The 13,590-nt window shown below is 34.8% G+C and overlaps 1 protein-coding gene across 3 annotated transcripts; it reads right to left on the reverse strand.

Annotated features, from left to right (window-relative positions):
* Window positions 1–1,130: 1,130 nt before the first annotated feature.
* LOC140152665 (WAP four-disulfide core domain protein 1-like) lies at window positions 1,131–13,059 on the reverse strand. Of its 3 annotated transcripts, none has more exons than XM_072175126.1 (5): window positions 12,435–13,059; window positions 5,846–6,056; window positions 4,723–4,767; window positions 3,568–3,609; window positions 1,131–1,262 (listed from the first exon to the last, which is right to left on the reverse strand). In XM_072175126.1, the coding sequence occupies exons 1-5, from the start codon at window positions 12,609–12,611 to the stop codon at window positions 1,183–1,185; spliced, it is 555 nt and encodes a 184-aa protein (XP_072031227.1). In that variant the 5' UTR covers window positions 12,612–13,059; the 3' UTR covers window positions 1,131–1,182. The 3 variants fall into 3 exon arrangements, with proteins under 3 accessions (XP_072031227.1, XP_072031220.1, XP_072031235.1); XM_072175119.1 differs by having other exon boundaries at window positions 1,131–1,265; window positions 12,435–13,048; XM_072175134.1 differs by lacking the exon at window positions 12,435–13,059 and adding an exon at window positions 9,221–9,624 and having other exon boundaries at window positions 1,131–1,265.
* Window positions 13,060–13,590: the final 531 nt, after the last annotated feature.

Genomic DNA, 13,590 nt, shown 5'->3' on the forward strand with positions numbered 1-13,590 from the left:
AGCGAAGCCCAAGACCCGTGGCAAAGTGTCGCCGACCGAGTGTTTGGCATGCGAGGGGTCTCGGGTTCGAATCCCACCCAGAGCAAACAACTTCTTTCTTTCTTTTCTCTCTTTATTCTTTCCTTCTTTCCTTTCCCGTCGCCAAAAAGCCCCTAGGTGGTTAGGGTTAATCTATCAACATGAACTACCAAAGCACATAAATAATCATTATATATATGTGACATGATCAAGGGGAATGAGTCACATGTCAACCCTGGTCGAAAATGAGTTTGCTTTCAGAAACTGAAAACCCCATGTTGATACAACTTTTTGCAAAGTTGCATCAGTTTATCAATCACTGAAAACAATATAAACCAAAGAAATTTTAACAGTTTCTATGCCAATATCTCAAAATATATTAGTGACATTTGACTCATTTCCCTTGATCGAATCACATATTTGGGTATATGCTCTTGTTTCTAGCAAGTAATTCTAAAACCGAATCCTTAGCACACTTTAATTATATTTTTGTATCTATTTTGCAATATAAATCGTTGGACTCTTAGATATCAACATATGATATTGGGAATAAATCAATAAACACACACTTTATCTCACATACAAGTTTATTTTTCTGATTTGTATAATATTTTGAGTCAACAATAAGAAATAAAAGTACACATTTTGTGCAGCATGATATATATCATATCAATGGTCTTGTAAAATTGTCATTTATAAATATATTTCAATACAATATTTTGTTCACAGGTCCCACAAAGTTAAATATTTATATGATTTTGTATGTCTTTTTAAGAATATGAGATACCCAAGTCATTATGATTTTGTGTGATATTTTCTATGCACATATTATTATGTATTCCAAAATGTTTTATCCACTTTCCTGTGGTTTTATTTCACAAAAGTTTCTACCTAACGCTGAGAATTTGTATCCTCATATCCTCATTAAAACAAAATCTGAAATGCCTTTGAAACAAGCTCATCCAATTCATGATATTTTTGTCGAATAAAAATAAATTATTCACCATCTGGTTTTGCTGAACCAAACAACTTTTTCAAGCATCAAATTAGAAGTGTTGCAGACCTGGGAAATAATGTCAAGTAATTCCAGTAGCTTGATATTCTATTGTCTATATTATACTTTGACACATATTCCTCTATTTGGTATACCATTAGCTGGATCCCCTAAGTCCTGTATGGAACACACATATCCTGTAGGACATTGTAAGGAGATACTCCATCTTCGATTGATGTACTGCAAGTCTCTGCTGCAAAGAAACACATTGGTGACAAATAGATTTAACCAACACTTCAATTGTGGTCTACTCCAGAAAATATAGCACTAGTATTTTAGGATTAACAAATATTATCCTGTTTTGCCAAATGAAACATAGCTAAATCCTAGTCCTTTAGTTCAAATTGGCAATAAAAGTCAAATTTTAATATTGGGCCAATTTTTAGAAATAAGAGCCAAAAACATGCGTTTTTAGGGTGTTTTTCATGTGTTGTGACAATCAAGCCCAAAAACCTATACTTAGACTATTTTCAGGTTATACAATCTAATTTTTGGTAAACAAAATTTTCTAATATCTTTAATAACCAATTATCAAAGTTAACATTAATTTGAAGTTTGCGACTGCAATTGTAAGAAATCGTGCAAAATTGCATGTTTTTAGCACATTTTCCCTCAGACTTAACTAAAAGATTTAGAGTTAGCCGTTTCATTTGGCAAAACAGGATTATATTTGTTAATAAAAAAAATAGCTCTGGATTTTTCTGGAATAGGTAGTAATAATTTAAAGCTATAAATAATCTGAGTTTGTAAGACATTTTATCAAATCCATTCCCAATTTCCGTCACCATTTTTGTAGTTTTCTTGTTAAACTTTGCTTGTGAAATTAAGGTATAAATAATTATTTATAAAAGATATCAAGGACCCTACTGTACCAGTAGACTAGTTCTATTTTGAAAATTATGTGCTTATTTAGCGACAAGTTCCCCTAATGCCAAATTCAAATATTTTGTCTGCCAAGTTGTAAAAAAAAGACCCCAAACCCCTACAGGATCATACAGGGGGCAAAAATTAAACGTGCTCCAAATTCACTGAAAACCCCAAATTATTCGTCTGGCCCAAAGGATCACAAAAATGTAACATAATGTGCGTGTATATATTGTTACCAAGTTATCAGGCTCAACTGGTTTAAGGACAACTTGCATGTTGTACAGGGGTAAAAAATAAAGTTGCTCGGATTTTCGTAAAATGGAGGCAAACTGTTCCTTGAGTTTAAAGGATTCAGGAACAGGTTAGTTTTTACTATCTATCTGCGATCATGCGATGTGACGTACAGAATATTGATAATAAATTAATACAAATACCATTGAATCCTACATATCTTAACTATTTTTAAAACATATCTTAACTATTTTTAAAATGTGTAACATGCTAACTAGACTTTAAAATGTGTAACATGCTAACTAGACATCGCAGATAGTGCAAACTATTCTTTTTCTGAAACCTCTAAGCTAGACCAGCAATTTGGCTCATTTTTTTACGAACATTGGAACAACTTTGACTTTTAAGCAAGCAAATCGTCCTCAGACCTTACGTTGTGTCCCATGACTTCTTTTAAGAACTATAGGTACACGCTAGACAAATAATTTGAGGTATGCATTTTTGAAAATGTTTTTGGAATCAACTTAATTTTTCCCCTACATGTTCATTTGGGAGGTATTTTTGAGGGTCACGGTCTCAAAATACTGCTTGCCCAACAACAAATTCAAGTTCAGCATATGGCCCCATTAACAAAAATAAGCTGGTTGTCAACTGTCTTTTACGCAAACTTGCCGATTGGAACGCGATTTTTCCAAAATTGTAAGCAAATCACGAAACTGATTTTAATTGTTTGGTTGGTCAGTTGACAAGTCACTTTTGTTTTTCCCCATTAAATTATATTTTGGTATGTATACTGTTCTTGATTTTAAGTTCAGACTGGGAAAAATTCCAAGACCTTTAATAAATTACTAATGACATAAGCCAAAATAGTATTTGTCGCTGAAATTGATCATGAGGTGCTCTCTTAATTTTTCAATTTAATATTTTTTTGCCGATGTCGAATGATTTGAATTTTTAATCAATCAAAAGAAGTGAACGATTGAGGTCAAATCATTTCCAATTGAATATTCAGTTGAAAGGATACAATTGCATTGTTTTCAACCTTTTACCAACTGAAGTTAGGACAAATCCTTTGCAATTGAAAATAATTGACTCTAAAAAGTTTAAAATCTCATAATATGCAACGCATGCCATTTGGGAGCATATTTACACTTGATTGGGGATGAAAAAGAGTAAGAATCAACTAAAAATCCATCAATCTATTTTTCAATCTATTAGATTAATTCCTATCATCAACTGTTAAAAGATTTACATATTTCAATTGGTCAATTTAAGAGAGTATGATTCACAGATATATAATTTTTGTATCGAATTAATTTATACAGCACATAAATATTCATTGTTCAGTTACTGTAGACAAACATTTTTTTTTGCTTATTCCTGACTTAAATACATACCAGTATCTTGTGTTTCTGGACCAGGCATCAGCCAAGTATTTCCTATGGGTGGAAAATAATACATTATTGTTTTACATTCTGAACTAACTTAGGATGAAAACAAAACTCGACCGCCGGTTGACTGCCGGTTCCGTCGGGTTTCCATTGTTTAGAACAATAGAAACCGGCGGTCAACCGCCGTTCGAGTTTTGATTTCATCCCTTGCCTGATGTTTACTACGTTGCAGCAATAGAGAAATATTATTATTAAGGGATCTGGAATGAGCGTTTCGACAGTATTTTTGTGGGACATGAGAGCACATCAGGCATATCGAAATTGCATTCTGAATACGAAGATTCTTTCTGATATCAAATAATTTTTGATTTAAAATTTGATATTTTCACATTCTTGATATATAACAGTCCTCGAAGTAAATTTTATAAATCTAACGATATATTCTTAAAGTGTATGTAGCTGGGAGGAAAAGCCGAATTTTATTGAAGATATGGATTTTTTCCCCTAAAAGACCTTTTTGGTGTTTTGGGGACAAAATCCATATCTACCATACGAAAGGTGAAAATTTTCAATTGCTTGTTGGCTTTTCATCCCACCTACATACACTTTAAGTATAAATCATCAGATTTATAAAGTTTATTTCGAGTACTGTTTAATATCAAAAATATCAATTTTTAATCATTTGCCATAAAATGTGTATTACATTGCAAATTTCAAAAGTCAAAATTATTTGATATCAGAAGGACATTCTTCGTATTCAGAATGCAATTCGATATGTCTGATGTGCTCTAATGTCCCACAATAAATACTGTCCAAACGTTCATACCCCATCCCTTAACTGAGAATCGAAATGCCGCAAAATGATTGCAACTATCGTTTATACAATGAATGATATTACACTTACAGTAACCTTAATCTCATTTGCCATTGCCTTTGATTACGATATATCAGCCCAGAGAGATTTTGGTATTCCAGTTCCATAGACTTTTCATGCAGGCCCTGTTGCATGTTGTTTGTTTGTTTGTTTGGCGTTTTAATTGAAACAATACAATTACATAAGAAACTAAAGTGATCCCAGCGAAAGAGTACAAACAAAAACTACCGAAAATGCAAAATGTGACATTTTATCTTTATTAGGACGTTTTCGGTCTCAGTGCTTACCTTTAATAAGAGGTCGCCTTGTGGGTTCTATTAACCAATCAAGTACTGCAAATTAAACAAAACAAAAAAACGAATGGGTAAATTATGAATATCATAGTACTGCCAACAAAGACAACAAAATGGCTCATAAACGAACTAAATGATCAATGGATGAAACTACCATAGTTTCATTGGGGAGAACGAGATAATTTATATAAATATGTCGACGAAGTGTCTTGTATATCTTAAAAGGGGTAAACGTTGTTTTAGACCGATTCGGATTCGTTTATACAAATGAGGGGCGGAGTCAGCTTAGTAAGGAAAGTAGAATTACGATTATTGGGCATCATTGATTTTAAGCTAAATGGGTAAAATATGACATTAACCTGGACAAATAAATGCGCACGCGAAAATTGTAAATTTTTATGCTAACCTGTATGAGATTAAATTTGGTCAGAAACATATTATGCATATGGTCTAACATTGGGGGATGGTGTATGGATCGCAGTGGCGTAGCTGACCATCATAATATTCGAAGTTTAAATTTAGTACTTATTTAGGTTCTCTATAGACCGAAAATATAAGGTTCGCTGGCCCTCATTCGCAGCCCATCGCTGTACCACTGCATTGGACTATAAAACGTTAAGTGCTGTATCAACGTGCACACACGCAGCACAAAGTAGTTTTACCAGGTGTCGGTTTTCCTTTCCAGAAAACACACCGTAAGTCCACTATATGATTATCATTGTGGTCGTCGTCGTCATGATAATCATCATTATCTGGCTTCTCTCCGCCCTAAACCAACAACACTTTACTCATCACCACCATGGTGTTGCATCCCCGTGGACCATACAATCAAAGATAGGCCTACTCATTGATGCAATCATGATGATCATGCCAATTGAGTAATTTCAAGAGTATTTTAGCCCATCAGTAACCAAATTCAAAGCAGTTTTATTTATTATTTTATTTTTCTTCAAGATTTGGACCCGGATTTGGACGCATTCCTATATCTTGCCGAGTCAAACCATTTAAAATATATGGTCAAACGTGGGGCTATATTGATTTCAATAAGGAATACTGATCACCACTAATTGTAATACCAAAGGGCCTTATGGCAACGAATATATTAACGTAGTCTTACCAGGTGGCGGTTTTACTTTGTGCAAACACGTCTGCATACAACCATTATAACAGCATTTCTGATCAGGTCCGCATTGGGAATCAGACCAACACATACACACATCGCATGCTTCTGGCATCAGTTCATTAGGCGCCGGAGGACACCGTCCTGAATGCTGACTCTCTGTGCTCTCGGGTAGATTGTGCCGATATACTGTTCCAATATCATGAACCTGAAAATAAACAAAAATACAAATGAAAAACTGTATTAAAAAATATATATTACGGTTGCATCATTTTGAATATGTACTTTAGCGGGTTTCTTTTAGAGAGACTACATGTAAAAGTCTTCCGAGTTTCCAAAAAAGGAACTTTATTTGGACAAGGTAAAATTTGGTGTTTTACACTTTTTTAGCCCATGATCCGGATGAACTTTGGTGGAAACAGGCTCCTTGCCTCTTTTCTTTTCCTTTTCCTTCCCGATTTTCTCTTTCATTATTTGTCCGAGGGGAACCTTTCTCTTTATTTTTTGTCGGGGGCACTCTCCTCCAAATGTCCCCTACTCCCACTGGATAGTCTACTATCTTTATATGGGTGACTTCAAACTTATTATTCCAAAGTACGCAAGATAATTGTGACCAGTCCCCAAGTAGGATTGTTCCCTCAATTGCCAGATTCCAGAGCGCTTCATTCACATGCATAGGCATCTATCATCTTAGAGCAAATTTGACAAGACCGGCTACAGACGTGTGATGTTTTTGTCATGAGCTCATGGCAGAATAGACGTGACAGTAGAGATAGAATATGGAGAGGTAGATGTTGAATAGTATGTCTTCCCAGAATTCACCGGGTGTAAACTTTTATGGCAGTCTAGATCAAAATCTATAGCTCTGAGCTGACAGAATTCTCTTTTGCCGGTTAAAATTATTGGTTTGGAGGTAGATCAAATCAAAGATACATAAACATGATAAATTCTCCCTGTGTCATTTTATTCCGAAATTTGTGTCCGGAAATTCTCCTCAAATTTGGTGACCGTTAGTATAGGCCTACTTCTTATGTTGAGCTGGGATGAATTACATAGGGCCTATATAAGGCATACGGGAATTTATTACTATAAAATCAGTAAATTATACTACCCTATCTTAACTAAAAGCTACTAAAAATCCTGTTGTGGGTGCCAATTTTCGGCAAAATTACCTACGAAACTGAATGGGCGGGGTTCGGCAAATCGGCACCTCGATGGACCCAATCTGAATAGCACCAATATGTTCTGGTCAACATTATCATGCAACGCATTGAACTTCAGGTTAAAGTGCATGACGGGATAGCATTTAATATATCTCTTACTTAGAGGTAACTCCATCTCCGTTTGTTATCATTACCAAGTTCAGAAGGTTACTCGCGTCCAGTAGGTTTCATCCAGGTGTACATATTATATATTTTATTAAGTTCCCTATTATATTGGTTCCATGGGGCAGTCTGGTAACAAATTGGAAACAAATTCGACCTTAGGCAGATACAATAGGATTTACTATACGTTCAAATTACCTTCTTTTACAAGATCGGATATTGTTTAAAGATCTACTCGTTTGTAATAATTGGAAATATCAAATTTTAATGAAAGCAGCATTTGTGTTTCAACTTTTTAGTGAAATCGATAGAACTTTGCACTTTTGTAAAGCTTTGCCGCTTTAGATATAAAACAAACATTGTCAAACTCCAAAAACGTATTCAAAAGCGACATTTTGCCGGCATTTTGCATATCTGAACGTTTTCGCAGATTTCATACACCGTTTCACGACTTAAAATATTAAATTATCACTAAAATCCGTAGTCAAAGTTGCTTGTCCCTCATTTGACCTGCCAAACCCGATTACCCCTCTCCTCTTAATTTGGATCGTAATTGTTTTAATAATTGTTTGCCCTCACCCCAACTTCACCTCGAGGTATGCACATAATTATCGCACCTCCACTTATATATTCAGCAGGAAAGTGATGTGACTTTAACATTTTGATTTTCCATGGCGTCTTCTTTTCTATATGATAATGGTTGAACTTGATTTTCACCGTGCATCATCATTAGATTTCACAGTTCGTATCCGTGACAATGACCCGTGAAAACCACAGGATACCTGAATCCGATAAATGTCATCTTTGTGTATTATGTTGCACTTCAAATAAACACATGCCGGGATGGTGGGTGGTGGTAAAAGACGCCAGGGAAATATAAAAGCATTTTAAGATGTACATGTTTATAAGTTTTGTGCAAATGTTGTGATTGTGTGAGATACACTGATAAGATAACAACCCGTATATCACAAAATTATGAAATGGAAAATAAACGCAATTTCCAAAAAGATCACATTATGTGAGAGCTTTTCATGAGCTCTTTGAACTTCATATTACCATAAGTTTCAAAGGTGACATAAGTATGGATTCATTATACTTAAAACACGACAGAACATTTAAAAAAATGTTTGGGGGAAAATGTAAGTAATTCATGACGAATTTCACTGCGAAAGAAAGAAATGTCACTATTTGAAGGAGCCATATAGGCCTATAAAGGTAAAGGATTACTCCAAAAAGAGCTATTCAGTCCTTATAGACCTATATGGCACTTTTAAGAGTGCCCATTTTACTCTTTTGGAGTGAAATTCTCTCTTTTGAAATGTAATTCGCTCTTTTTGGAGTGATTTTTACTCTTTGGGGTGCATATATAGGCTTACACTTTTTAGTTTCTCATTATTTTCTTAATTTTTTCTGTACATATTTTCTTTATCATCAATTTTAATTTCCGACAATTGCATGAATACCGCGTTTGGTTCAATGTTTATCGCGCGTGGGGAAGGGTCATATAATATCTCCTTCCTTTGGGCTGTCAATCACCCAAATATCCGCTTCCAGATTTTAACTTGAGTGATAATGTCATTAAACATGACTTGTATAAGTGGCACTTTTTACTCCTAACATTTTTAATATCAAATATATGTATCTTCTTCCATTTTACAACCAGTAGCCTAACTTGTATAAGTGGCACTTTTTACTCGTAACATTTTTTAATATCAAATATGTATCTTCTTCCATTTTACAACCAGTAGCCTAGCAAAAAAAAAACAAGATTGGAAGAACCTTAACGCATGTCTTTTAATTAGCGACAACTGTATGATATACTTATGTCATCAGCTCCATTTCATTACGTTTCGTTGCTAGACAATATAAAACTCTCAAACTGATTTTCGAGTAAATAAGTTAAAAACCAAAGACTTTATTTTCTGATGTTGGTTTACAATCGCCACTTCTTAAACTTGAGTTCCATCTTGCTTGAATATTGAGTATACATGGAATCTGATTAATCATGTTAATAATCATTCAATACTATATATACAACCATGCCTACCTGAACATTTACTCCACAAACAAACGGACCTGCAGAACGATGACCAAAACCAAAATGAGCACCGTGTGTTAAAACTGTCAAATAGTTCACAAACAAAAACTGCGGCAAAAGTAAATCGAGACGAAAAGTTTTTCGCATCATCATGCACTGGCGGTAAAATACCTATATACTCCAAAGTTCTATAAATAAGTCGTTCAAAAGCACTGCTGCTAAGATCCTACACAGGTATATCACTACATTATCTTGTCAAGAAGCTTCAAAATGTGTCAAGCAAGATAGGCAATCTTTAATAAACCAATGTTCTCATATCTTAGTCTGATAAACGCCCGGATAAACGGGAGTAAGCGTCCAAGCAATTGCTCAATCCAGTATAACGACGATCTCGGATTGGGTTCAGTCTCATGTCGTCAAGACATACCAGAGAGACAGTGGTAAGGGGATGGTCAGAAAAAAGTGTTAAAATACGACAGCTGCATGGTCAAAAGGAGGAAATATATATAGGGTCAGATTTAGATTTGATATAGGCCTACTTATAAAGGAAAATTGGTACGTTTGAGGGTCATGATGGTGATTTGTCTATGCCTGCATGTTATAACGGGTTATAGATATGACATGTATACCTCAAAGTTTCTTACTTTTTTTTTGAGAATGTAATCTGACAGTAAAGTGCGAGCTGGATTTCCTGTCTGCCCATAGCCAATAGATAACACATTACACAACCATGACAACCAGGAGCTCTCAGAGTTGAAAAAGTCATCGCCTTAGTTTATTTATTATTTATCGTTTGCTTGGATATTGTTTATTTAATCAGGGAAGTGAGATGTGCAAAGTAAATTATTTTGGATTTTGTTTATTTAATGCAAAGTAAATTATACTATTGTGCAGTTATCAGAATTATTGATAAGCTTAATTGTGGCATTTGATACACAAAACAATACGTGATCTGAAATGATTTTTAAGGTGCGACGGAGTAGTCATGGTCGCTAGACCTTCAAAAAATACATTTTCATTGTCTAGATTAGGGGATTAATGAAAAATTACATCTGGAAGATTTGAATGGGTATGGAATGCAAAACATGCAATTGTAAAAATTGCTTAAGGTATTGTGGTTCTTGAGATACCGTATTATGTAATTTTATGTTTAGGGATTTTGTTTGCAAAAGAGCGACCCATTAGAACGGCATCCTCGTATGTACACTAGTTATATACGTAAGTAACACCCCTCCTAGACTAAATCCTCCAGTCTCGAATATACGCACGGCCGTTGCACTGTGCTGTAACGAGCCGCCGCCATGTTTGTCCGCCATTTTGCGAGTGAGAGGCCAGGGACTCAGGCTAACACCCCTCCCCCCACCCGGCTCTGGCCGCTCGATCATAATCCCCATATCATTTATGCTCTGTATTTTGGTGTAGTCCGACGAGTAGCCTATATGACCTGATTTTACTTAGTTACCAGACTATATTTAGACTCTGATCACTAGTAACAGAATTGCTAAAGTCCATTGACCGAGTCGTACGGTTTAGACTAGACAAGATTTGAGTAAATCAGATTTCAGATTAAAAGCATTTAGTATAAAAAGTTGGTAACCCATAGGTAGGCTCACTAATTTTGACTGCCGTGAATCCAACAAAGGGGGTTACCAACTTACAGCATTATTTTGAGTCTATGACCCTCAAAATGGACGATCAAGTTTAGTTTATCTTCTCAGAGAGGGACATAACAAAATCCTGTCAAAATGAAATGGGTAATTTTGTCAAATAATGAGTTGGAGATCTTGTCAATTTGAATAGTTACTTGTTAAAATAAAACGGAAACTATTCGTTTTGATAAGATTGTCGGTTCAAAGTGATTATACCTAATCAAAATGAACACATGAACAGTATATCTCATCAAAACGAATAGTTACGGGAAAAATTCAATGAGTATGGATTATATTTTTAATGAATAAGAAATTAGAGTGTACAGTGGTCACGGTGCTAGGCATGGTACTCTGTCTTTCATGTTCAGCCATTTGTTATTTCTGCTTTTTTTCTTCTGTTTTTTTTATATATTGGTAGTCAAGTTAGCGCCTACTGACAATGTTTAGCATTCAGACACTTTTCTGAACACATTCTTTGCCTCACTTTGTAAGTGCGTTAACTTTACTTGGCTATATACCGTAAATACTCGATACTTGGCATATATATTATCGAGCGCTTTTAAAACATGCAAACCATCCACAAAAGTGTAAAGGGTTTTGAGCAAATCATCGATACACATATATAGTTATATACGAACAAGTAAATCTGCAAATGTGTGTCTCAACCCCATCAGCTCAATTGGTTTAGAGCGCCGGACTTTGGTACAATTTCATGTTTTCAATTTCATGTGTAAGCACATATGCTAACTATCGAGTTTTTACGGTATGTTTATAGAGTATTGCTGGATAATGTGATAATGTTTAGTTATTGATAATTGATGTCCAGGAATTTGATACATACTATTTAGCTTCTAATCATGTTTACAAGGTGAAGGTAAGAATGTGTTCAATGGCTAAGCATCGGACTTCAGTGCCAAGAGGTCCCGAGTTCGAGCCCCGGTGAGGTTGGGCAAATCACGCTCTCTTGAAATTAATAGGCCTATTACATACATTATAACGTGTTATGTGTGTTTACATCGTCGGCTCCACAATTTAATACGAGCACTATTCAAGCTATTTTTAATTAACTAACATAATTGCTAGTATGTTACGAAAATGCAATCACAAAACATCAACCTTACATTTTGTTCCTGCATTTTTTTAAGACGACAAAGACAAATGAAATTAATCTAGCATTTCTCAGAATGTCACTTCATTCAAAACTGTAGGAACTGCAAATATAATTATGCATGATGATATAGGTCAATAAAAAGTAGTGAAAGGCTGCCTTGTTTCTAAATATTTATCGTAATTAATATTACAACATATTTAAAAATTAGTAATAATAATTGTTCAAAATGTTTGCACGGAATGACACACAGTGACATTAATTTTGTTAAATATATATTTACGAAAAAACTTAAATCCCTATCTTCATTGCATGTTGTACCAAAATATTAAAATTTCAGTGTTAGTTATTATCAGACTTTTCCCATTTGCTGCAATTATGTTCAATTAACAAAAAGAAAATCAATTGTTTTCCATGGTGGTTGGGAGGAGGGGTGAAGCGTTTAAAGTGTTTTACCAGTAATTACCTGAGAATGGTCAGGAACACATTCTGGATTCCTTTTTGGTTCATCTGCCGATGATACATCTGTGTCTTTTTGAGCTGCTTCGTGTATAGATCTCTTTGATATCGGTAATTCCACACCATAAACAATGACACCAACTAAACTCCAGACAAAGTACCTTAAAATGATACAAAATTCCATCTTGCGTTCTTCAAAGCTCTTCAAGAATAAGAATATCTGTATTACACGCAGTGCGATTTTGTAGTTAATGCAGGAATAATTCTGTCCAGTTGCCGCTACATATTTTGAAGGCTCTCAATCTTAAGAACGATAGACCGTATCAAATTTGTGAAAAGTCGTTTCCATTGTTTTGCTGTTGTTAGCCAAGGTACAATGTCGTTTCACAATTAGTATGAAAATAACAACGGCCTTGATTAGCTCCTCGATTCACTTTTCAAATAATTGTTTCTTCAAATCTGGTTAATACAAACAAATGAGCTACACTCCATATGTAAGGACACGGCACCGCATTTTGTATTCGTCACAGCCGCTCAAAACACAGTCATACACTGCTGATATAAGCTGATATAGTTTCCCGATGACGAAAAAGGACTGACCGATTTATGTATTTTTTTAAGAATCGGATAACTTAATTACACCGAACCGTACCGAACACACCATCCACACGCCTGCTAAATCAATTATCACAAACATACAAAGGGTTCTTATTTTGTTTTGGTTCATTAATCCCAACAAATGTTAAAAAATTCAACTTTTAACATTCTAGAAATAACGAACAAATTGTGTCGATAGAAAATTAATTTAAAGTGCGACGGAAACCGACTTCAAAGTGGTTCCCTCGGGCAAGACAGTTATTGTCTGGTCTGTAATAAGAAGTTCACTAAGGTCGTTCAGTTCAAGAAAACCTCGCCTCAAGGATATGAAGATATTGAAAAGTATAAATGCTCCAGGTAGATTGTTTTTAATATTTAAAAAAAATAACAAAAAGCTCTCAAGAACCAAAGGGCCAAGACTGCATATGTTAGTACTTATTTAAAACCATTTTAAAGTAAATTTCAAATACAATAATGAAATGATGTTATATTTTTATTTTTTTGTTTGAAAATGTAATTTTCGACCAATTGGATGTGGGCGTGTGTGTCGAGGGGGGTTAAACATG

Source organism: Amphiura filiformis, chromosome 1 (genome assembly GCF_039555335.1).
Source record: "Amphiura filiformis chromosome 1, Afil_fr2py, whole genome shotgun sequence".
NCBI classification, from domain to species: Eukaryota; Metazoa; Echinodermata; class Ophiuroidea; order Amphilepidida; family Amphiuridae; genus Amphiura; species Amphiura filiformis.

Coding starts and splice junctions, on each gene's coding strand:
- LOC140152665 (XM_072175119.1), bottom strand. CDS start 12,611: ATGGAATTTTGTATCATTTTAAGGTACTTTGTCTGGAGTTTAGTTGGT. Junction 3,610..4,722: donor AAGGCGACCTCTTATTAAAG/GTAAGCACTGAG, acceptor TTCCACCCATAG/GAAATACTTGGCTGATGCCT. Junction 1,266..3,567: donor TCCAGAAACACAAGATACTG/GTATGTATTTAA, acceptor GTTTCTTTGCAG/CAGAGACTTGCAGTACATCA.